This window comes from Erinaceus europaeus, chromosome 21 (genome assembly GCF_950295315.1).
Source record: "Erinaceus europaeus chromosome 21, mEriEur2.1, whole genome shotgun sequence".
NCBI classification, from domain to species: Eukaryota; Metazoa; Chordata; class Mammalia; order Eulipotyphla; family Erinaceidae; genus Erinaceus; species Erinaceus europaeus.
The window spans coordinates 40,324,360-40,348,270 of record NC_080182.1 but is presented as its reverse complement, the minus strand read 5'-3'; the positions used below and the strand labels follow the sequence as shown (position 1 = coordinate 40,348,270).

General features: G+C 41.6%; 1 protein-coding gene across 1 annotated transcript in view; it reads left to right on the top strand.

Moving 5' to 3' along the window:
- The first annotated feature begins 3,097 nt into the window (after window positions 1-3,097).
- Window positions 3,098-23,911, top strand: part of EFHB (EF-hand domain family member B) — a 52,075-nt gene continuing 31,261 nt past the window's right edge. Inside the window, exons 1-6 of the mRNA XM_007530028.3 lie at window positions 3,098-4,001; window positions 8,988-9,050; window positions 10,440-10,583; window positions 11,293-11,473; window positions 15,582-15,692; window positions 17,364-17,493. Coding sequence (XP_007530090.2) covers window positions 3,120-4,001; window positions 8,988-9,050; window positions 10,440-10,583; window positions 11,293-11,473; window positions 15,582-15,692; window positions 17,364-17,493 — 1,511 coding nt within the window. The 5' untranslated portion in view covers window positions 3,098-3,119. The remainder of the gene's footprint in view (window positions 4,002-8,987; window positions 9,051-10,439; window positions 10,584-11,292; window positions 11,474-15,581; window positions 15,693-17,363; window positions 17,494-23,911) is intronic.

Genomic DNA, 23,911 nt, shown 5'->3' with positions numbered 1-23,911 from the left:
CTCTTCTGCGGACCTAGATGTTCCCATTGGTGACACTGCAGACGGTGTCCGGCCAAGCATCTGAAGCACAAGGAGCTGCTGTTCTGGAATCGGACAGCACAGTAAAGTGATGTTCCTGAGAATAAGGGCCACTCACCAGCTTGCACTTTACCGCATCTGTGACAACACTGTTGATGCCATTTATAGATGGTCCACATCGTCTCTGCAGCCTGAAGGCTCCCACTAGACCTTAAGCAACTGCAGATGACCTGGAGTGGCCGGCCGGTCAGACATCGCTGGCATCCGTGCCACTCTGTCCCCAGGGTAGTTTCCACATGATGCGTAGTCACGGGTGTACCTCTTGGACCACCCCAAGGAGAGTTGGGAAGCAGGATGTGTCATTTCAGCTCTGGCATGTCACCGGTGACTTCCAAAGGATCACTCCCTAAACCTGCTTCTGCTGGGGGACTGGCACCCGCCGCCTCCCAGTCACTAGGACCTGAAACTGCAGAGTCATTTTCAGCACACACCCCCCCCCCCCAACCCTTTACATCTATCACCCAAAATTCTCAAATCTGCAAACCTGAGATTTAATCCTGGCACTTGTCATGGTGGTAAGGTCAGCTAGAATGAATGCGCCCTCCTGCTTTTTCACGTCTTCTGCAGTTCAGATAGTTCTTCGACTCGACTCGGGGGTGTTTGGTGAGACGTAGCTGCTGAAATGGATCCAAGTTTTCCAACTCTAGTCCAGACTCAGTTTCGTTTCAGTCATCTCTCCCCAAACTCTGACTTTGTGCCTTAATCATGAAGCAATCTGCTTACACTAGTTCATTAATTACATGAGATACAGTAAGGGGTCAATAGCAAAGAATCGATAGTCCATGATACAAGTTCTGTGGATGTGCTGTCATCAGATCTTAGTGTACACACTGCTTTCTGAATGTGGCTCACCACAGCTTATGGAAACTGCAGAAAGCAAAGCCGCGGATAAGGAGGGACTGCTGTACGCCTGCCTTTACAGAGCGCGGACTCGGCTCTCCTCAGGCTCCATTCCCAGTTGATTTTTAAAGTTCACAAGGAGCTGAACTAATTTATTAATTTCAGGTCTTCATAGTGAGACATTGATGGGTATAGTATGGACTTCCAGCGTGTTGGCAAACTTTGTTTAGAAAGGTGGACATTTGACTTAAGGAAATCTCACAGCAGGGGGGTGGCACACCTGGTTGAGCACACATGTTACAATGTGCAAGGACTCAGGTTCAAGCCCCTGTTCCCTACCTGCTGGGGGAAAGCTTTGTGAGTGGTGAAGCAGTGCTGCAGGTGTTCCTCTACCTCCCCCTCCCCTCTCAACATTTGGCCATCTCTATCCAATAAATAAAGATAATAAAATAATAAAAAAAAAGTCTCACGAATGGAAACTAAAATCTGTAAAATATTAAAAACTCAATTTCTTACCCATTTTCCAGTTTTGTTTTTTTCACCTTCATTAGCACATTCCACAGTATTCTATAGTTTATTACTAATGTTTGTCGGGGAGAGTACAATTTCTAGGTGAGTTAGCACTTCTAGAACTCAGTGGTGATTTTGGAGAGATAATGGGGATTGACTCATATTCTGTTAGATTCCCAGCACTGATAACAAACTAGTAGTTCAAGAGACATTTGGAAAGCAAAACAGTGGACAAACTCTTAAACAGATAAACCCTGATTTTATAAACTGTCAAGTCAAAGTGGTTAAGAGAGAAGATAATATAGCATCTGGAAATTAGCTTTTAAAATTTGAAATATTCCCTAGCTACTTTTATGATTTTCTATTTTTATTTTTTTTCCTTATTTATTTTGGATAGAGACAGAAGTTGAGAGGGAAGAAGGAGATAGGAAGAGAGACAGCTACAACACTGCTTTACCACTCCTGAGTGTCCCACCCCCCCACACTGATGGGGACACGAAGCTTGAACCTGGGCTCTTGCACACTGTAATACGTGCACCCAAACAGGTGTGCCACCCCTGGACCTTATTTTTAAATTTTTACACGATTTTTTAAAAGAGTTCTTTTTAAAAAGACTGGGATTCTATAAATCTCATTTAAGATCCTGGATAGATGGTCTGTGTCTCATATATGTGTAGAAGAACATGGCAAAAATTCACCAAATATCCTTTGATTTAAGATCTGATAGAGTGTAACACTTGTCTAAGGAAAACTCCTTAGTTAAAAGTGAATTTGTCACAATATTTTAAAAAAATCAATCCGCATTAATGTGCATCACATGTTAAACCTTAATACCTTTGTTTTAAAAGCTAGTTAGGGCCTTGGATGTAGCTCAGCGACAAAGATTTACTTTTAATGAGGCGCTGGCTGGGTTCAGAGTTCCACCTCCAGCAAAACACACACACACACACACACACACACACACTTTAAAGCCTAATTATTCCAGTATAAATGTTCTCAAAGACTAAAATATTTCTGTGCCCCAGATCCTAAATATAACTTTGCAGACTTAGAGTAGTTCTTTAGCGCTGAAAGAACTACATCCTGGGTGGATTTACTCATACAAGTAAAACCATTTGCTCACCATCAGATTATTTCCTGATCAGTAAAAGTAATAGATCAATGACCAGGAGGAAAGCTTAAACAAACAAACAAAACTGGACAACTGAAGAATATTTGCTGGGGCAGGTGGTTGATACATGTTACAGTGTGCAAGGACCTGAGTTCGAGGCCCCAACCCCTCACCTGCAGGGGGAAAGCTTTACCCAGTGATGAAGCAGGGCCGCAGGTGTGTATGTCTGTCTCATTCCCGCTCAATCACCCCCTTTTCTCTTGACTTCTAGCTGTCTCTACCAATAAATCAAGATAATAATAATACTTTGCTGTAATGGGCCAAACCACATTGTTCGAGTTTTCTTGTCTTCTAAGTCTAGAAACGAAGTGGGGGGAAAAAGTGAGAAGAATGAAAAAAGGGGAGCTAGGAGAGAGGAGGCAGGGAGGAGAGAGGAGTTGGTAGAAGGTTTAGCCAAGCCACGCCCCCGTCTCCCAGGTAACCGGCAAACAGACCTGGGTCCCTCTCCTGCCCTGTGACCCGCACCAGGTGTTAATGCTGCCACCGCGCTGGAAGCAGCGGGCAGGGATTCCGAACAAAGATGTGTTCTTTCGTGAGAGTGAGGTCCCCCGAAGGATCGGGGCCTCCGGAAAGTTTGGAAGCTTCTTTTGAATCAGGCAGGACTTTTCCCTTAGAGAAGGGCGCCCTAGGAGGAGGGGGGAGGTCGCCAATGGACATGGAGGTGGGACTCAGCCACCAAAGAAAGGATGCCTTAGAAGAGAGGCAGGTCTTCACGGGGGGAAATGCGCCCAGGGAACTGGCACTCGGTGTGGGCTTAGGAAAAGAAAATTCCTCCAGGAGACAGGACCTTTTGGTTGGTAACCCATGCGAGGGCATGGCATCCCCGGAAACGAAGCCAAGGAATAAAGAACTTGAACTGAGATTAAAAAGGCAGAATATTTCAGGGGCCTTCGCAGAGAGGAGTCACTTGGCAGCGAGCACACAGGAAACAAAACCTCTGGGTATGTTACCAAGAACAGGCTTTGACGAGGAGTGCCTTCTGGCTCAGCCTCCCCTGAGCATGGGGTTTGCATGTCCACAGGCTCCAGAGGGCCGGGGAGGTGCTGCTGCGGCTGCCGCCCCTGAAGGCCTGGGGGGCTCGGTGGGGAGAAAGGCCGCAGCAGGCCCGCAGCCCCGGCAGCAAGTGGCAGGAGAGCCCACGGGTGCCCTGCCCGGGCCCAGCACAGAGAGGACGCCGCCCGCGGGGGTGGACACCGGGCTGCCCCAGGCAGAGAAGGCCGACGGAACTACAGACAAAGAGCCCCACGTGGCCCTGGTCCTAGAGCCTCCCGAGTTCCAGTTTGCTCAAAAACCTGAAGAAAGAGCCGGTGCTGAAAACACTGAACCGGGAATAGAACCTCCAGATCGCATCAGACCCATATATTCTGGGAAATTTTTTGATCGGATGCCTTGCTGGCCGACTGTAAGTATTATTATTATTATTATTTTAATCTGATACATTCCCTATGAGTTAAGCATGTGGCTGTCAAGATAGTCTGATAAGACTTATGAGGACTGGTGGCATCATCCGATCCCTTGTTCTATTTTTTATTTGTTTTTATTTATTTGTTTTCCTTTTTGTTGCCCTTGTTTTTTTATTGTTGTTGTACTCATTATTGTTGTTGATGTCATCGTTGTTGGATAGGACAGAGAGAAATGGAGAGAGGAGGGGAAGACAGAGAGGGGGAGAGAAAGACAGACACCTGCAGACCTGCTTCACCGCCTGTGAAGCGACTCCCCTGCGGGTGGGGAGCCGGGGGGCTCGAACCGGGAAACCTACGCGGGTCCTTGTGCTTTGTGCCACCTGTGCTTAACCTGCTGCGCTACTGCCTGGCTTCCTCATCCCTTGTTCTTTGCCCCCCTCTCTACACGTCAGCTTTATTTATTTATTTATTTTCTTATTTATTTATTTATTTCCTTTTTATTGCCATCAGGGTTATTACTGGGGCTCCATACCTGCTTGAGCAAACCATCACTCACTGGCAGCCATTTGTTTCCTCTTTTAAAAACACTTTGTTATTATTTTATTTGGTAGGACAGAATAACTGAGAGGGGAACGGTGGGAGAGCAAGGAAGAGAGAGGGACACAGATGCAGTGGTGCTGCGTCGCCAGGGACTGGAGGCTTGAACCCGAGGCTTTGCACACTGTGGTGGGTGTGCTTAGCCAGCTGCACCAGCGCTGGCCTCGTCAGCTTTGTTTTCATAGACAGTTGTTCCTCCTGATTCTTTTCTCCTTCTTTTCATTCCTCAATCTGCTTTTTTTTTTTTTTTTTTAGAAAATATTTATTTATTTTTTTACTTATTAAAGCAGGAGAGGAAGCAGGAACCGGAGAGGGCTGGTGAAATAGCTTGCTTGACCCAGGTTGGAGCCCAACCCCCAGTACATTTATTTTTAATTTTTTAATTAATTAATTGATTTTTAATTTATTATTGGATAGAGACAGAAACTGAGAAGGGAGGGAGAGACAGAAAGGAAAAGAGCCCAGAAGCATTGGTGTGATCTCTCTCTCTTTCCCTCCCTCCCTTCTACTTTGCCTGTATTTAAAAAAAAAAAAAAAGAACCAGAGAGTGACTGGCACAACTGATGCTAAGAATTGAATGTGGGCCCTTATACTTTGAAGTTCAACATTTCATCTACTGCACTGTCTCCTGAGCTGCACTCAATCTTTCTTTAAAAGAAAATTTAGCAGGTCAGGAAAGAGAGGGAGAGACATTATAGCACCAGGAAAGGCACTCATCTGTTTGTTACTGGAACTCAAACTTGGGCCATGCAGATAGCAAAGCATTCTCTCCACTAGGTAAGCTATTTCTCATTCCCCATTACACACTGTTATTTAATTCATTCTGTCGCTGAGGATTAAACTCAGGACCTCATAGATAACAAAGCATATGCTTTACTGTTGAGCTATAAACCCAATCCTATTTTTTGTTTTGTTATTCTTTTTATGCTTATTTCTTTATGTGAGTACAGTGCAACTTAATATGAAAATTAGGGCCTGGGTGGTGGCACACATGTTTAAGTGTCTGTGTCACCATACACAAAGACAAGCTCAAGCCTCTGGTCCCCCCCATCCCCTGCAGGGGGCATCTTCATGAGCAGTGAAACAGCTGCAGGTGTCTCTCAGTCTCCCTCCCTTTCTGTTCCTCCCTTCCCTCTGAATTTCACTTTGTTCTATCAAATAATAAATAAATGAAATGACACACAAAAATTAAAATTATATCATCTCTTATAGCACTTACTCCAGTGTTGGACACTAAACAGATAATATGTAAATGTCTAAATGAACAGAAAACAACTGTGACTTTTAGTGGGCGTTCACAGAATCCCAGAGCTTAGTGGGAAGACCGGCAACTCTGTTTAGAGGATATAGGGATATTACAGAGGCGATCATACTTGAGCTAAGGTAAAAAGGATCAGAGGAAATAGAAAAGTAAAAGCATCATGGGTAGACAAAGGCACAGAGCATGGCCAATACTTGTGTTTGAGAGACATAAGCAATTCTGTTTTGTCATCATGGTGTTCAGAAGTAAAGAAGAGGGGAGAATACGTAATCAAAGTAAATTCCAGGACCAGGCAGACAGCGTTCTGGGCAGACTCTGTGCTTTGAATGTGCAAGGCCAAGGCTCTAGCCCTAGCACCACCTGGGAAGAGCCTTGGTGTGGGAGGGATATGTGGTGCTGTGGTGGCTCCCCTTTCTCTGTCTCAAAATTCAAGGATAACGAATGACAATGGATATCATTGAGGATAAAATGAAAATTGCCCTTTTCGGGGCCAGGCGGTGGTGCACTTGGCTAAGTGTTCACACTGTAGTGCCTAAGGACCCAGGTTCAAGCCCCTGGTCTCCCACCTGCAGGGGGAATAGCTTCACAAGTGGTGAAGCAGGGCTGCAGGTGTCTCTTTGCCTCCTCTTCTACCATCCCCTCCCCTCTCAATTTCTCTCTGTCTCTACCCCATAAAAACCAAACCAAACAAACAAAAAAAACCCCATGAAATAAGGTACACACCTCTGGTAAAAAAAGAAAAGAAAAAAACACTTAAAATTTGCTCTTTGGGAAGATTTTATTTTATTTTATTTTATTTGCCTCCAGGGTTATTGCTGGACCTGGAAGCATGAGTGAATGGATAAATATTTAAGTTTTGAAAATGGGGCCTGGTTGGTTGCCCCCTCTAGTAGATCCCACATTTTACCATGTGTGGGGGGAGCTGGGTTTAAGCCCTTAACTACCACATAGGAGCGCCTGGCTAGGGAGCGGCTTCATGAGTGATGGAGCAGTGGAGACGTGTTCTTTCTGTCTTTCTCTCCTTCCCTATTACCTTCTGTCTCGGAGGAAACACCATCTTTCAGAAGTTATGGACTACTCTGTACATGAAGCCCCAGCAAAAACCCCGGCGGTAAACAGACATTCACTTGCCCGTCTTTATCCATCTGCTGGGTTGTCAGAGAAGTCATTGTGCATTTTTGCAGAGAAAAACATATAAAATTAGGTCATGACTTGTCTGACTGAAAACTCTGTATTTTTGTTTGCCCAGTCACCCTTCCATTTTTTAATCTATCCATCCCACCTGTCAGCCTATACACATTCATATATACACCCAGCTCTCAATCTCTCTTTCCTTTATTTTTACTTTATTATTATTATCATCATTATTATTATTGTTATTATTCTTATTTTACCAGAGCAGTGCTCAGCTCTGGTTAATGGTAGTGTGGGGGATTGAACCTGGGACTTTGGGTCCTTTATTTAAAAAAAATACACAATCTTAAAAAAAAAGGGGAGGGGCAGGGACAGAGATTTACCAAGGATTGAACCTGGACCTCTAGGCCTCAGGCATGCAAATCTGGTATACTATTCTTTTTTTTTAAATTGATCTTTATTTTAATGAGAGAGAGAAAGAGCAAGAGAAAGACCAGAGTACTGTTCAGCTCTGCTTTATGCTGGTGCTGGGGACTGAACCTGGGACCTCAGAACCTCAGGCATGAAAGTCTTTTGCAGAACCATGATGCTGTCTCCCCAGTCCCTGGTGTACTATTCTTGTGTATTTCGCTGGCCCTCACTGCTTTTCTCATTCCTGATTTCCTAATTCTCCCCGCTCCCTTACACTATACCCAGAAAACTTTGAGCAGTGTCTTTCAGTTTTATACAAAAAACAAATTTATGCTTTGTAAAAAATAACTGTCAGCTGTCTAGAAGCAGATAAAGCAGAAGTAGAGAAGTGCTCTCCTGGGGATGAAAGTCATAATCTTTGTCTTGAGTAAAGTAGAGACAGATAAGGCCAAAGTCAAGTGAACAAAGCCTGGAGAGACTGGGCTGCTCACTGAAGGGTCGGGGCCCAGAGTGAGATGCTTGCTTACTGCCAAACGCTCAGTGTTGCTGGGAATGTAGCCCCACACACTGTAAGATCCCTGACACTTTATCCTGAGCTTAACTTAATGAAGCTATATGCTCACCTTGTTAAAGATAGAGGACGGCACATAATATAGGGCAACTAGTAATATATGAAGTATGACAAGATTATTTTTGGAAAGTTGAGTTCCTTAGCATGCTACTGATACGCTCTATTGGAAGATCACAATGTTAGTACTGCTGGAGTCGGGCGGTAGCGCAGCGGGTTAAGCACACATGGCGCAAAGCGCAAGGACCGGCGTAAAGACCCTGGTTCAAGCCCCCGGCTCCCCACCTGCAGGGGAGTCGCTTCACAGGCCGTGAAGCAGGTCTGCAGGTGTCTGTCTTTCTCTCCCCCTCTGTCTTCCCCTCCTCTCTCCATTTCTCTCTGTCCTACCCAACAATGACGACGACAACAATAGTAACTACAACAATGAAAAACAAAGGCAACAGAAGGGAAAATAAATAAATATAAAAATTATAAAAATATTAAAACAATCACAATGTTAGTACTGTTAAGACAGTCAGCAAAAAAAAATTTATATATAATTAAAAAAAAAACAGTCAGCAAATAGGGACCTGAGGCTAGCTGACCAGGTATAACACCCATCATGCAATGCACTCAGTCCAGGTTTGAGCCCTGGCAACATGGAAGTAGCCTGATGCCAGGGGGAACTCCAGTGTCGTGTGGTGTTTCTGTCTTTCTTTCCCACTGTCTTTCCCTCTATATGAATGGAAAAGGTCAACCCTAAAATGTTGAAATTGTGTATGTGTAATGCCGTGGCACTGTAAAAAAAAAAAAAAAATATATATATATATATATATGACATTTAATGTTTATAATATGTATTGAGCTCAATTAAAATTTTCTCTTTGATAATTTTTTTCTAAATTCTATGTAGTATGGATAATTGTAAGTAGTTGCAGTTCTAGAAGCATGGGACACATTTAAACAGAGCCCCTTCTCTAAAAGGCCCCTCCTCTCTACCCGGACAAAACTCATGTATTGTTTTCCCCCATTTAGGCAGGGAAAGTTATTCCTGTGGGATACCGAGTTGCAAACTGCTTGACTGAAAAACTTCCCAGGGTGAGCTTTTTTTTTTTTGTATTTATTTGTACTTATGTTTTTATGTTGCATGTGAATATTGTAATATGGACAAGTCTCAGCATTCTTTATGAACTCATATATTCTATATGCACTGAATATAGTCAGTAAATTAATATGGTTAATTTGAATTCTCTATTGTATTTTGAGGCCTGCTACTGATTTAGATAGGAGTAGGGAGTATCTGGCTCATGGGCACTATCAACCAGAGCTTGTTTTCATTTTGATTATTTTTTCTTTATTAGGGGATTAATGTTTACAATCAACAGTAAATACAATAGTTTGTACATGCATAACATTTCTCAGTTTTCCACATAACTATGTAACCCCCACTAGGTCCTCTGACATTAGAGTCTTTTGTCACAGTAACATAAAATGCCATTTTTTAAAATATTTAACAATATTTATTTATTTATTTATTTATTCCCTTTTGTTGCCCTTGTTTAATTGTTGTAGTTACTGATGTCATTGTTGTTGGATAGGACAGAGAGAAATGGAGAGAGGAGGGGAAGACAGAGGGGGAGAGAAAGACAGACACCTGCAGACCTGCTTCACCGTCTGTGAAGCGACTCCCCTGCAGGTGGGGAGCCGGGGCTCGAACCGGGATCCTTATGCGGGTCCCTGCGTTTTGCGCCACATTCGTTAACCCGCTGCGCTAGCGCCCGACCCCCAAGCACTTATTTTCTATTGCGTGCTTATTCAGTAGCTAAGGTATGCTTATTGACTACATGACTATTTTCTTCTTTATTGGGGGATTAATGGCTTACAGTCAATAGTAAAATACAGTAGTCTGTACATGTGTAACATTTCTCAGTTTTCCACTTAACAATTCAACCCCTCTAGGTCCTCCTCTGCCATCACGTTCCAGGACTTCAACCCTCCACCTGCCTACCCCAGCGTCTTTTACTTTGGGGCAGTACACCAAAGGCTATTTAAAAAAATATAACCTTTAAAACAGGTTGTTTACTTCTACCCCTCCCCCATTTTTAGGAAGTTAACAATGTATTTTTATTGACTTAACATTGGCTTATAATGCTGTAAGATTTCATGGATATAGGTTTATACCTCTATCTCTGTGTAAGACTTACCACAATTAACCACCAAAGTTCCAGTGCCATACCATAATGAAGCCCTCCTATTCCTTTTCCCCCCCATCCCCTCTGATAGGTCTTTTCACTGAATTTAAAGGTTAGTTTTCTTGCCAGTTCATTGGCTTAGATCATTTATAAGGAAATTAACACTATTTGTGTCTGTGGTTTGCCATCTTCTTACCTCTATCTAAAAGGTGTGCTTTGATTATTAGAAATCAGTCCCACTAGTATTTTAAAAGCCATCCTTTATAGTTCTGTTTTCTTGTTCCACTGTTTGTAGCTCACTACCCCACCTGAGGTGAAAAAGTTTTACAACTTCAGACACCCACCTGTGGGAGCTAAAAGAGTGTTTTATGGCAGAGCAAACGATCCCCAAATTGCGCCATATTTGACACATGGAATAGGATCAACACATTCAATTCTGGTAATTTTTCTTTTCTCTTCTTTTTCCATCATGAAAAAATACCAAGGTGAAAATGAAATAAATGAGGTACAGCAGACTCATCCATTTTAGTCTTAATTTTTTTCACCCTTCATGTTGAATAGTAAAGAAAAAGTCAGGGAGTATCAACCAAGAGTGTAGAGAAATTAATGCTTGAAGCCATAAACTATATAGTCTCTCCTCATTATTAAAAGAAAAGTTGTACTTCATTTTCACAAATTAAGAGAAAGTCTCTCAGGTTTTGTTAGGGAGCAGAGAGAACAAAGTCTGGGTAATTACTACCTAGTGGGATTCCACATGCATTGAGTTTTAGCTGGAGTCTAAATGTTACCTGTTATGGAGTGAATGGACTGTCTTGCTACAGAAGATCTGGTTTACATGTCTGAAGAGCGCTTGTGGAAATAACTTTATTCTGGTGCTTGTCATCCCTACTTCCTTGGAATATTTGATTCAAGTAACTGAGGAGTGATCCTCATGAAACTTTTAACCCCGTAGAGCACTTTAATCCCTATTGAAAATTCATGTTCAGGTCTACTTCAGACTCATTGCCGCAGTTCTGATAGTTCATTTGAAGATGAACAGAGCTAGTGATAATTTTTTTTTTTTCAAAATCATATTCTCTTAGCTATTGATCAGTTTCAGGATTTGGTCTTCTGTTTTTGTTACATTGTGCTTTGTATGTCTCTTCTAGGCGGATGCATTAATAAATCCACAGCCTATTACATCATTTCAACAGAAAGTTAAAGAGAAAAAGGAATCAATATATTTCACCAATCAACGGGCACCCCTAGGGAGATCTTATGATCAAACCCCAGGATTACCTAAAGGCCTAGATGTACTCAATACAACATTTGGGACAGCGAGTATCAGAGGTAGTGGAAAAAGAAGGGGTGTTGGTGGTGGTGGTTAAGGAGCGGGGTGAGTGGGTACGAGTAGTAAAATAAGTCTCTTTAGAAAAGCAGATTGGAGATATACTGTGGTCCTGAGGGCGACAGATTGGAGATATACTGTGGTCCTGAGGGCTGACAGATTGGAAATATACTGTGGTCCTGAGGGCTGACAGATTGGAAATATACTGTGGTCCTGAGGGCTGACATCGTGACATATTGGCTAGAGCACTGGGCTTAAATGTATGAATGAATGTTGTGTTGATATTATATTTGATAACAGTGTAAAGGACTTTTCAGAAATGTTAGCAGCATGGGACTTGAATGCTTGAGTCTCCAGATTTAATCTTTGACACCATGATATGCTAGAGCTAAACAGTGGTCTGGTCTCTATCTTGTTTAAAACCAAACCAAACCAAACCAAACCAAACAAAAACAAAAAACCAACCAAACAAAAAACTTTTATAAAATGAAAGTTGAGTGATTGGGCCAGGGAGGTAGTTTAGTGGATGGCATGTGCCTTTCATGTATGAGACCTGAATTAGATTCCTGCACTCTGTAAAAACAAGACAAAGATAGAGAGCCACTTACGGCAGGAGGACGCTTTGGTGTCTCTCTCTCCTTTAGTTAAAAAAGAAAAGAAAAAAGAATAGAAGATGATGAAGAAAATTCTAGGGAGATGTCTCAGTGGGAGAGTGTAGGACTTGTAGGTGTAAGGTCCTAAATTTGATACCAGGCATGGAGTTTGCTGAAGTGGTGCTCTGGTTCTGTCTCTCATTCCAAAGCAAATTACTCTTTAAAAGTAATGATCAAACCTATGCCTAAGGGCAAGTCATTTTTGACAAGAGACCCAAACTATCAAGTAGATAAAGGAGAATCTTCAACAAATGTTTCTGGGAAAATTGGGTTTAGACATGCAGAAGAATGAAATAGGACTACCACTTGCCGCCATGTATAAAAATATGCTCCAGGGGGAGTCGGCGGTGGCGCAGCGGGCTAAGTGCAGGTGGCGCATACCACAAGGACCCACATAAGGATCCCGGTTCCAGCCCCGGCTCCCCACCTGCAGGGGAGTCACTTCACAGGCGGTGAAGCAGGTCTGCAGGTGTTTATCTTTCTCTCCCCCTCTCTGTCTTCCCCTCCTCTCTCCATTTCTCTCTGTCCTATCCAACAACGACAACAACAATAATAACTACAACAATAAAACAACAAGGGCAACAAAAGGGAATAAATAAATAAAATAAATATTAAAAAAAAATGCTCCAGGAAGGATCCCGGTTCAAGCCCCAGCTCCCCACCTGCAGGGGGGGGGGGGTCGCTTCACTAGCGGTGAAGCAGGTCTGCAAGTGTCTTTCTCTCCCCTCTCTCTGTCTTCCCTTCCACTCTCGATTCTCTCTGCCCTATCCAACAACAATTGGCAATTGAAAAAAGAAACAAAAAGATGAGAGAAGAGAAATAAAGGAACCAGTGCATCACTCTGGCACCTGGGATGCTGGTAATCAAACTTGGAGCCTTATGCTTGTACGTCCAGTGCCCCAGTCACTCACTCCCTAAGCCGCTCAGTAGTATTTTAATTTTTTAAAATTTATTTCTTTATTGGGGAATTAATGTTTTACATTCAAGTATTTTAATTTTAATAGAACTGCTCACAGGCCATTAGTCTGAGATTCCAACCTTCTTCCATTTTGTTGGGCTTTTTTTTTTTCCATGTTTGCCTCCTATTATTTCGCCTTGCTTTCCTCTCTCTTCAGGGATCCTGTAACAGGGGTCATCTGATTCTTTCTTTCTTTCTTCCTTTCTTCCTTCCTTCCTTCCTTCCTTTCTTTCTTTCTTTCTTTCTTTCTTTTTTTTCCTCTAGGATTATTGCTGGGCTCGGTGCCTGCACCATGAATCCACCGCTTCTGGAGGCCATTTTTTCCCCCTTTTGTTGCCCTTGTTGTAGCCTCATTGTGGTTATTATTATTGCCATTGTTGATGTTGTTCGTTGTTGGATAGGACAGAGAGAAATGGAGAGAGGAGGGGAAGACAGAGAGGGGAAGAGAAAGACAGACACGTGCAGACCTGCTTCACCGCCTGTGAAGCGACTCCTCTGCAGGTGGGGAGCCGGGGGCTCGAACCGGGATCCCTACTCTGGTCCCTGCGCTTTGCGCCACATGCGTCCAACCCACTGCGCCACCGCCTGACCCCCCTCTTTCTTTCTTTTTAAAGATTTTAAAAAATATTTATTTATTTCCTTTTTGTTGCCCTCTATTTCTTTATCATCTAGAGAAATTAAATTCCCTTTCTGTCTTCCTGTACCCAATCAGGCTGTTTCAAGAAATTTATTCTTTTTGTGTTAAGAACAAGTATATTTTGGAATGGAAGACATTCAGGTTAAATTTCATAGTATCGCAAATGCCAAGGGTTGAGCCTGGGATCTCAGGCATGCAAGCTCTCTGCTCTAACGCTAAGCTATCTCCCTAGCCCCATACTATCTTTTTTGATAGATCTTCACTTATGTTGACTTTGCATCTTCCTACAGTGACCACTAGCTTAAAGCACACATCATTTATTCTAGTCCCTGTAAATCTTATTTGTATATGGCTATATATTTTTTTAAAATTTTTATTTATAAAAAAGAAACATTGACCCATAGGATAAGAGGGGTACAGCTTTGCACAGTTCCCACCACCAGAACTCCGTATCCCATCCCCTCCCCTGATAGCTTTCCTATTCTTTTTTTTTGCCTCCAGCGTTATTGCTGGGGCTGGGTGCCTGCACTACGAAACCACTGCTCCTGGAGGCCATTTCCCCCCCCTCTTTGTTGCCCTTGTTGTCGTCATTATTGTCGTTATCATTGCTGCTGTTGTTGTTGGATAGGACAGAGAGAAATCGAGAGAGGAGGGGAGACTGAGAGGGGGGAGAGAAAGATAGATAGATACCTGCAGACCTGCTTCACCACCTGTGAAGCGACCCTCCTGCAGGTGGGGAGTCAAGGGCTTGAACCAGGATCCTCCTGTGGGTCCTTGCGCTTTGCGCCATGTGCGCTTAACCAACCTGCTGTGCTACCGCCGACCCCCAGCTTTCTTATTCTTTATCTCTCTGGGAGTATGGACCCAGGGTCATTGTGGGGTGCAGAAGGTGGAAGGTCTGGCTTCTGTCGTTGCTTCCCCGCTGAACATGGGTGTTGACTGGTGGATCCATACTCCCAGCCTGTCTCTCTCTTTCCCTAGTGGGGCAGGGCTCTGGGGAAGCGGAGCTCCAGGATACATTGGTGGGATTGTCTGTCCAGGGAAGTCTGGTCGGCGTCATGGTAGCATCTGGAACCTGGTAGCTGAAAAGAGAGTTAACATACAAAGCCAAATAAATTGTTGAACAGTCATGGAGCTAAAGGCTGGACTAGTGCAGATGAAGAAAAGGGGGGGTGTCTCCATTTTGTAGAGAGCTAGTAGGCATATTTTAGTTCTATTTCAAAGGGCCTGTGGCTATACTAGTGTTTTTTGTTTTTTTCCCCTGAGCCTGAAATCTGTTATGCCAGTGGATCCAAGTTATTGTCTGGGGAGATGATGTCATGACTGGAAAAAGGACCAGAAAGCTGGATCAGGGAAGAGAATAGCTCCCTAATATGGGAAAGGGGTGTAAATATTGTTGACTATAAACCCCATCGATTTGATGTGATCTAGGGCCCATAATCAGCTTAGGAGCCTGAGTGACCTCTGCATCCCTGTAGATCTGAGCTCACATTCTGTGGTCATGAGTAGGAACATTCCAAGCTGCCCCAGTATCAGGACCCATCTTCCTCACATGTAGCATAGAGTATATTGTCCAGCCTCCCTTCGGAGGATGGAACATTCTCTACTGTTGTTGATCCAAGTTGAGGGCGAGGTCCTATGGGGGCCCACAAAGGGGTCTATTTTGTTGCTCCTGATAGAGATGACCGGTAACAATGCAGAAAGGGATTTATTTGAGGTCTAGGCCCATCAAGTCTCTTTGGGAATCTCAGGACTCCCTGACTAGGGACCCAGCTGATAGAGTGGACTGATAGTGACTAAAGAGTCATCGTTAAAGTAGATGGCTATTATCTTAAACCTGATTCCATTTATTCTCCCTTTAGAAATGTCTGCTAGAGAAGTGGTGAATCCACCAAAATCCTTCAAAGAAGTATTTAAAGAAGGGAAAGAAGGGCACGATCTGTATATTGTTTCTCACAATGATCACTATCCTGGTAAGTATCCTCTCATGGACATTAGGCTTGAGGATATGATACTATTCAAAACATGAAGAGTAACAAAGTGGACAATGTGTGTAAAGCTAAAAGCCTGGCACTCAGTGATGATAGATGATAACTACTTGTTATTCAAAAGGTCAGAAGCTCTGATACCAGGGGCACATATACTTACGTATTCTGTATAGAAAATGTAGAAATAGAATCAAAGTGAAAAAAGCTAAGTAATGTTAAATGTCAGATATATTTCATTGGTTTTAAGTTTAAAAATACTGCTTTTATTCAAATGTCACGTAGGGTTGTGTTCACATTTTTTTCTTGAATAATGTAGATTTAATTCACATCCTAGCCCACTCATTATTATCTTTTAGACTTTGGATATTTTACTTATCTTCTTATCATCTACCCTAATGTCATACTGGAGATAATGATATATGAGAAAAATCAAGGAATTAGTACACTGAATTCTTTTTTTTTAATTTTAAAATTAAAAAAAATATTTGTTTACTCCCTTTTGTTGCCCTTATTGTTTTATTCTTGTAATTATCATTGTTGTCGTCATTGTTGGGTAGGTCAGAGAGAAAGGGAAGACAGAGAGGAGGAGAGAAGGACAGACACCCGCAGACCTGCTTGACGGCTTGTGAAGCGACTCCCCTGCAGGTGGGGAGCCGGGGGCTTGAACCGGGATCCTTACGCCCATCTTTGCGCTTTGTGCCACGTGCACTTAACTGCGGCGCTACCGCCCAACTCCTATAAGCACTGAATTCTTAACCTCTTTTCAAGAGGTTAAAGAAATTTATGTGAGCATCCGCAAATGAAGGCTAGCTTCATCATAGTTCTAAATATGAGAAGTCTGTACTCATTTTCCTTCAACTGGTGAGCCAGGTCAAGTGAATTGGTCTCTATATCTCTCTCTCTTTTAGTTTTAATTTTCTTATATTTGGTAGGATTAGGAGAGAGAGAGAGAGAGAGAGAGGGAGAGAGAGAGAGCTGCAGCTCTGCTTCACCACTTATGACACGTCCCCACTGCAGATGGGGATCGAGGGCTCGAACCCAGGTCTTTGTGCGTGGCAGCGTGCATGGCAGAGTGCACCAGCACCTGGTCCCTCTCGCACCTGTCTCACTAGGGTTTGTCTCTATTAATTGATGTGGCTCTTTATAAATAAGTTAAAAGGCATAGGGCTAGACTGTGAAATACATGCTAAATTTTCTCAGTGAACAAATAGAACTTTTGTCACAAGAGAAGAAGGGGTGGAAAGATGAACAAAGGAAGAGAGAAGGAGATGAGGGAAGGAAGAAAGAGGAGAGTCAGAGAAGTAGAAGGGATGGAGAGAAGAAGAGATGAAGATTATGAAAAGGAAAATAAATATTTATTTATTTTTTACCAGAGCACTGTTCAGCTCTGGCTTATGGTGGTGTGGGGGACTGAACCTGGGACTTGGGAGAACTCAGGCATGAGACTCTCTTTGCATAACCATTATACTATCTACCTCTGTCCCAAATAATTTTTAAAAAGGAACTTTTGTCCCACCAATGAATGTGTCTATAATCAGTAACCAAGTTTGCAATGCTACCATTTCGATTTTTGTCCTACTCTCATTCTCAATAATGTTTCTGAGAGATGAAATTATTTGTGCTGTTTAAGTCAAAAGCTCTCTTTCCCTCTGACAGGAGAAGCAAAGAACCGAAAGTATAATTCACCAAATTTCCATAGGTTTAAATTATATGGGGTCCCAACACCACATTTTAATGATGGGCGAAACATGGCAAAAACATTGTATTGGCTCCATGAACTACAAATGTAAGTTTAAATGTTTAAAAATGTATTTATTTATTACTGAGAAAGATAGAAGGAGAAAGAGGAAGAACCAGACATCACTCTGGTACATGTGCTGCTGGGGACCAAACCTAGGACCTCATGCTTGAGAGTCCAGTGCTTTATCCACTGCGCCACCTCCTGCACCACCAAATGTAAGTTCAGCAAGTGTCACCTATGTGCCATATGGTTGTCAAGTTAAAGATTCAATTTTTCCAAAGAGAAAATGCGTTAATTTGGTTCAAACATGAAATTCATAGAAAAAATAAAGGGATGTCTTTCAAACTGTCCAATTTTGTGTGTCTATGTACCTTCTAAGACTTCCTTCTTTTCCTGCTCTTCCTTCTCCTCCTCCTCCCTTGTCCTCCTTCTGTTCCTCCCCCTGCTTTTTTTTTTTGATTGCCATTAGGGTTATCACTGGGACTTGGCTGCTCCACAATGAATCTACCACTTCTGGCAACCATTTTTCTCCTCACTTCCCCTCCTCCCTTATTCTTCTTTCCCTTCCCTTCCCCTCTTTTCTCTCTCTTTCTTTTTCTTCCTTCCTCCCTTCCTCCCTTTCATTTATTCATTCTTTCTTTCTCTTTCTTTCTTTCTTTCTTTCTTTCTTTCTTTCTTTCTTTCCTTTTCTCCTTTTATTTGCTAAGACAGAGAGAAATTGAGAGGGAAAGGGGAGATAGAGAGGGAGAAGACCTGCCTTCACCACTCATAAAGCTTCCCCCCTGTAGGTTGGGGCAGGAGTTTGAACCAAGGTCCTTGTGCGCTGTAAGGTGTGTGTGTGTTACTGGGCGTGTCACATCCCAGTCCCTCTTTAAGACTTCTTCTTTTTTTTTTTCAAATCTTTTAAAAAAAATTTTTTTTGCAAATTGTTTTTAAAAAAATATTTATTTATTTATTTGTTATTGGATAGAGACAGAGAAATTGAGAGATAAGGGGGAGATAGAGAGGAAGAGAGACAGAGAGATACCTGCAGACCTGCTTCACCACCTGTGAAGCAGCTCCCCTGCAGGTGGGGAGCCAGCGGCTCAAACAGGGATCTCAACCGGTCCTTGCGCTTTGCGCCATGTGCGCTTAACCCACCCACTGTGCTACTGCCCGGCTTCTTTTATTTGATTTATAAGTAAATAGACTTGTATGCATTTTTTTCTCAGTATATGAGACTAACCCTATTTGTATTTATTAACTATGATAGGCTTTAAAATCTTTGCCCTAGTGCCACATATAATTGACCTGTCATTTATCATTCAGCTTTGTGTAATAGTTCTTTGGAGACTAGGGAAGACAGCATAATGGTCAGGCAAAAGATTTGCATCCCTGAAGGTCTGATGTCCCAGGTTCAATTCCCTGTACCACCAGATCTGTGAGAGAGTTAAGTTTTTTGTTTTAACCACAAGTTTGTGGTGATTTGTTACAGCAACCAGAGAACACTACTAATATACTGGACCTGCATTTCTGTATATTCTTTAAAAAATTTTTTTTTAAGTATTTTATTTTATTTATTATTTTTTAGAGAGATGCAGAGAAAGAAAGACACAGAGAGAAATATCAGAGCACTGCTCAGCTCTGGCTTATGGTGGTGCAGGGGGATTGAAGATGGGACTTTGGAGCTTCAGGTGTGAGAATCTCTTTGCATAATCATTATGCTATTTACCCTCACCCAACATTTCTGTATATTCTAATGGTGGTTGTAGACTTCTTTTGTCTTCTGGTCTCTTTAAAGGAGACACTGATTCTCTAATAATGTCTATAGGTTCTTGAGTGGACACAGAGTTTGCCTCAGTCACCCATTCAATAGCTTTTAGTTATCGAGGCAACAAACTTAGTTGTTTTTTTTTTTTTTTTCCAGAACACTGCTTAGCTCTGGCTTATGGTGGTGACTGGGATTAAACCTAGGCCCTCAGGAGCCTCCAGGCATGACACTCTGTTGTGTAAACTACTGTGCTACTTGACCAGCCCCTAAGTTATTAATTTAATTCTACTAACATTTCCACAAAGTAGTGCGCTATGATTTTTGTCCTTATGACTTCACAGATACACAAGCTGAGGTGCCAAGAAATTCAATCATTTGTCCCAGATCATGCAGCTAAACTCTGGGGGGAGGGAGGAAGCCCAGGTAGTGTGAGTGACTTCAGTAACTTCCCTTAACCTCTATACTGGTCATTTACAAGGATATGGCAATGGCTTTTAATGGAAGTAGAAAAATACACTGGGTACATTTAAAATTACTACAATGTTACATATCAATTATTTTTCATCAAAAATAAAGTTATAAGAACAGGTGATGTGCAAGACATATTTCTGTCCCACTTTTATCTACCTAGAAGTAGACATGTATCATGGAATGAAGTTTTCTTTGATAAAGCTTTTTGTATTTTGAAATTTAATTGGAAAATTATTGCTAAAGCAAATTCTTAAAAAAAAACAAAACTAACTTATGTGTGGTCCGGGAGGTGGTGCAGTGATAATAAAGCTTTAGACTCTCAATTATGAGGTTCCGAGTTCGATCCCCGGCAGCACATGTGCCAGAGTGATGTCTGGTTCGTTCTCTCTCCTCCTATCTTTCTCATAAAAAAAAAAAAACCTAACTTATTCCATGTGAAATAAAGTTTCATATGAGGAGAGAAGCCAGATATCATAATTGTGCATTTGGTGTCGGGTTCAAACTAGGAGTCTTAGGCAAGCAGGGCTTGTGTTCTACTTGCTGTGCTATTTCCCTGGCTGCTAAGACAATTTGCTTTGATTTTTTTGGATTAGATCATTTTTTAAAAATTTATTTTTTATTTAAGAAAGGATAAATTAACAAAACCATAGGGTAGGAGGGGTACAACTCCACACAATTCCCACCACCCAATCTCCATATCCCACCCCCTCCCCTGATAGCTTTCCCATTCTCTATTCCTCTGGGAGCATGGACCCAGGGTCATTGTGGGTTGCAGAAGGTGGAAGGTCTGGCTTCTGTAATTGCTTCCCCGCTGAACATGGGCGTTGACTGGTCAGTCCATACTCCCAGTCTGCCTCTCTCTTTCCCTAGTAGGGTGTGTCTCTGGGGAAGCTGAGCTCCAGGACATATTGGTGGGGTCTTCAGTCCAGGGAAGCCTGGCCGGCATCCTGATGGCATCTGGAACCTGGTGGCTGAAAAGAGAGTTAACATACAAAGCCAAACAAATTGTTGAGCAATTATGGACCCAAAGGTTGGAATAGTGGAGAGGAAGTGTTGGGGGGGTTACTCACTGCAAACTCTAGTATACTTCTGTTTTCAGGTGTATATTTTTCACTAGTTTATGGATATGTGTGAACATATGATCTCTCTCACAGAACCTGGTGTATATCTAGGTTTTGGGACTTTGTTAGAAAGTGATCCACCTGGGATGGAATTAGATAATACTATGAAAGGAAAGGTCTCACCCGAGTAATGAAGCTGAAGGGTTGTCATTCCACACCTGAAGTCTCTGGACACAGTCTGAGCTGAAGCATGATGAGGTGGCAATCATTATGTTGATTAGGTTGCGATCGGCAGATGCAATATTATTTGATATGGATTAGGAGATATGGATTAGATGATTTTTATTATCTTTACTTATTTATTGTATAGAGACAGTCTGAAATCGAGGGGGCAAGGGGAGGTAGAGAGGAAGAGAGACAAAGAGATACCTGAAGAACTGCCTTACCACTTGCAAAGCTTTCCCCCTGCAGGTGGTCTGGGGGGCTGGAACCTGGGTGCTTGTGCATTGTAGCATGTGCACTCAACCCCACTCATTCCCAGTTTGTTGGATTTTAAAAAGAAAAAAAAATTTGGTGACTTCATTCTTTACATGTGTTTTCTGTTATAAATTTCAACATCAGGAACATTAAAACATTATCATCTCTTATATATACCAGTTTGATGTGAATTCAGTGTGCTTTGTGCTTTTAACTGTTTATTTATTTAATTATTTATTTAACGAGAACACTGCTCAGGTCTGGCTTATAGTTGAGCCAAGGACTGAATCTGGGATATTGGATCCCCAGTCATGATAGTCTTTTGCATAATTTTTATTATTTGGTCCTATTCTCAAGTTTTTCTTTTCTTTTTTTTTTCTTTTTTCTTTTATTGGGGAATTAATGTTTTACATTCAACAGTAAATACAATAGTTTGTACATGCATAACATTCCCCAGTTTCCCATATAACAATACAACCCCCACTATGTCCTCTGAATCCTTCTTGGCTATTCTCAAGTTTTAAAGGGTATTTTCTCTGTGTAAAACCACCTCTATCTCTGTTCTGTTTATTATATTTGATTTGAAAAATCTTCAAATGGTAGGCATATGTGTGCTTGAGTGAATTCATTGGCACACACAATATTTTATTCTAAATTGATTTGTGAGTGCTGCGAGGTTGTGTAATGATGTCACAGTTATAGTTATCAATATTCTGACATACATGGCTGTTCTTAGATGCTTATTATCCCAGGAAACATAATTCAAGCACGTTCAGACTGAAAAGAGTAGGTTCAATTATTCATAATCCTTGCCTTTATCACCCCTGCATTACCTAATTATGTTCCATTGGAGTTGTTATTTTATGTAACTTATTTATTACATATGAATGAGAGTTTCACATAAGGGAGAGTGAGAGAGAGAGAGAGAGAGAGAAAACGAACCAAAACACCACTCCAGTACATGCAGTGTTGTGGATCAAATCCCGAAACTCAAGCATGCAAATCAGATGAACCATTTCCCTGAACACTGTTTTTGCCTTTTATGATGTTCTGTTTGTCATTGTCTCTGTTGTGTCTGTGAAATACCAGGGCTTGAGTCTAGGGCCTTATGCATGCAAGGCATATACTCAGCCTGTGACCCATCTCTGAAGCTGGGTTTTCCATGTCAACTTTATTTGTTTACATAAATTTCCCTTAGACTATTATGGATTTATTCTGATTTTATCCATGTTGTATTTTCTTTTTTTATTGTTAAGCTAATGGAAAGCAGTTAAAGAAATGAGGTGTGAATTATATTTCATCTTTTGTTTCTCCACAGAGTGTCACTCTTTACCAGAAAATTATTCAGCTCCTTATTTCTGTATTACTGGAAAATAACTCTTAGAAGCAAATGGAGTTTAAGAATTTAATGTTCATTGTTTTTAATCTTAGCAAAAACAATAGAGGATTTATTAATTTTAATGTTATTAAGTAGTAGTGTTGTAATTTTACAGTTCTCAAAAGAAATTATATTCACTTAATCACAATGATAGAAACATGAAATTATATTACAGAAAATTGACAAAATAAAATCACCCATACTCCTGTCATCTTAATTTAACCATTATTATCTTTTTAATGTGTTTCTTTCTAGTGTGACTTTCTGTGTAGATTTTTGCATAGCTGTAATCAGACTGTAATTGTATTTTATATTCCCAATTTTTCATTTAACATAAAACAATTTTATATTGCTGTGTATTCTTAATAACCAAGATTTAAAATGCATGTAGAACGTATTCATGTTAATGTGACATAATTTAATCACTCTCCATGCCTGAACATTTAGATTTTTTTTCTAATCGCAGTCAATGAGATTGCACAGATCTGTATACATACACCTCGCTGACCTTTAAAGAAATCTTTGTTTACTAATGGCATGTGACTGTCTGTGATGCTTGTGATGGACCTTGAATTTTCCTTCCACTGTGCTATCTCCTAGGTCACATTCTCCCCCCCCACATTTTAATTTGGTTACATCCTTGTGATCGATTCTTAAATATACATAACATGGCATGCAAATTTTTAGTGCTTTTTGATTCAAATTGTCAAATTATTGCCAAAAGTATTGTAACAATTCTCACTAGCCATCTACAAGATAATGTTTTTTATAAACCACACTTTCTGTTACAGCGGCTTTTCTTTTCCTTTTATATACGGAATGATTGGTTTAAATTCTTTGTTGTTGGGACCAGAACTCTGGTTTTCATGTCTTCTAAGAAGACACTTTAATCAAGGACAAAGCTGAGGAGTGAAGTGTATTTTATAACTATGTCACTGATAGACTCAAGCCACAGTGTTCTTTTTAAATTAATTTTATTTTAATTTTTTATTATCTTTATTTACTGGATAGAGACAGGCAGAAATCGAGAGGGTCAGAAGAGATAGAGAGGGAGAGAGACAGAGAGACACCCGCAGCCCTGCTTCACCACTTGCAAAGCTTCCCGCCCTGCAGGTGGGGACCGGGGGCTCAAACCTGGGTCCTTGAGCACACTGTAACATGTGCTCTTAACCAGGGGCACCACCACCTGGCCCCTCAGTGTTCTCTTTTAAATGTTCGAGGTTGTGCATCTCTGGCTAATTGTAAGCAGAGTAAGCAGGGGACCAACAATAAACCACTAAACCTGAATTGTAACATTTCTGGATATCATCTCCTCCTCCTGCTTCT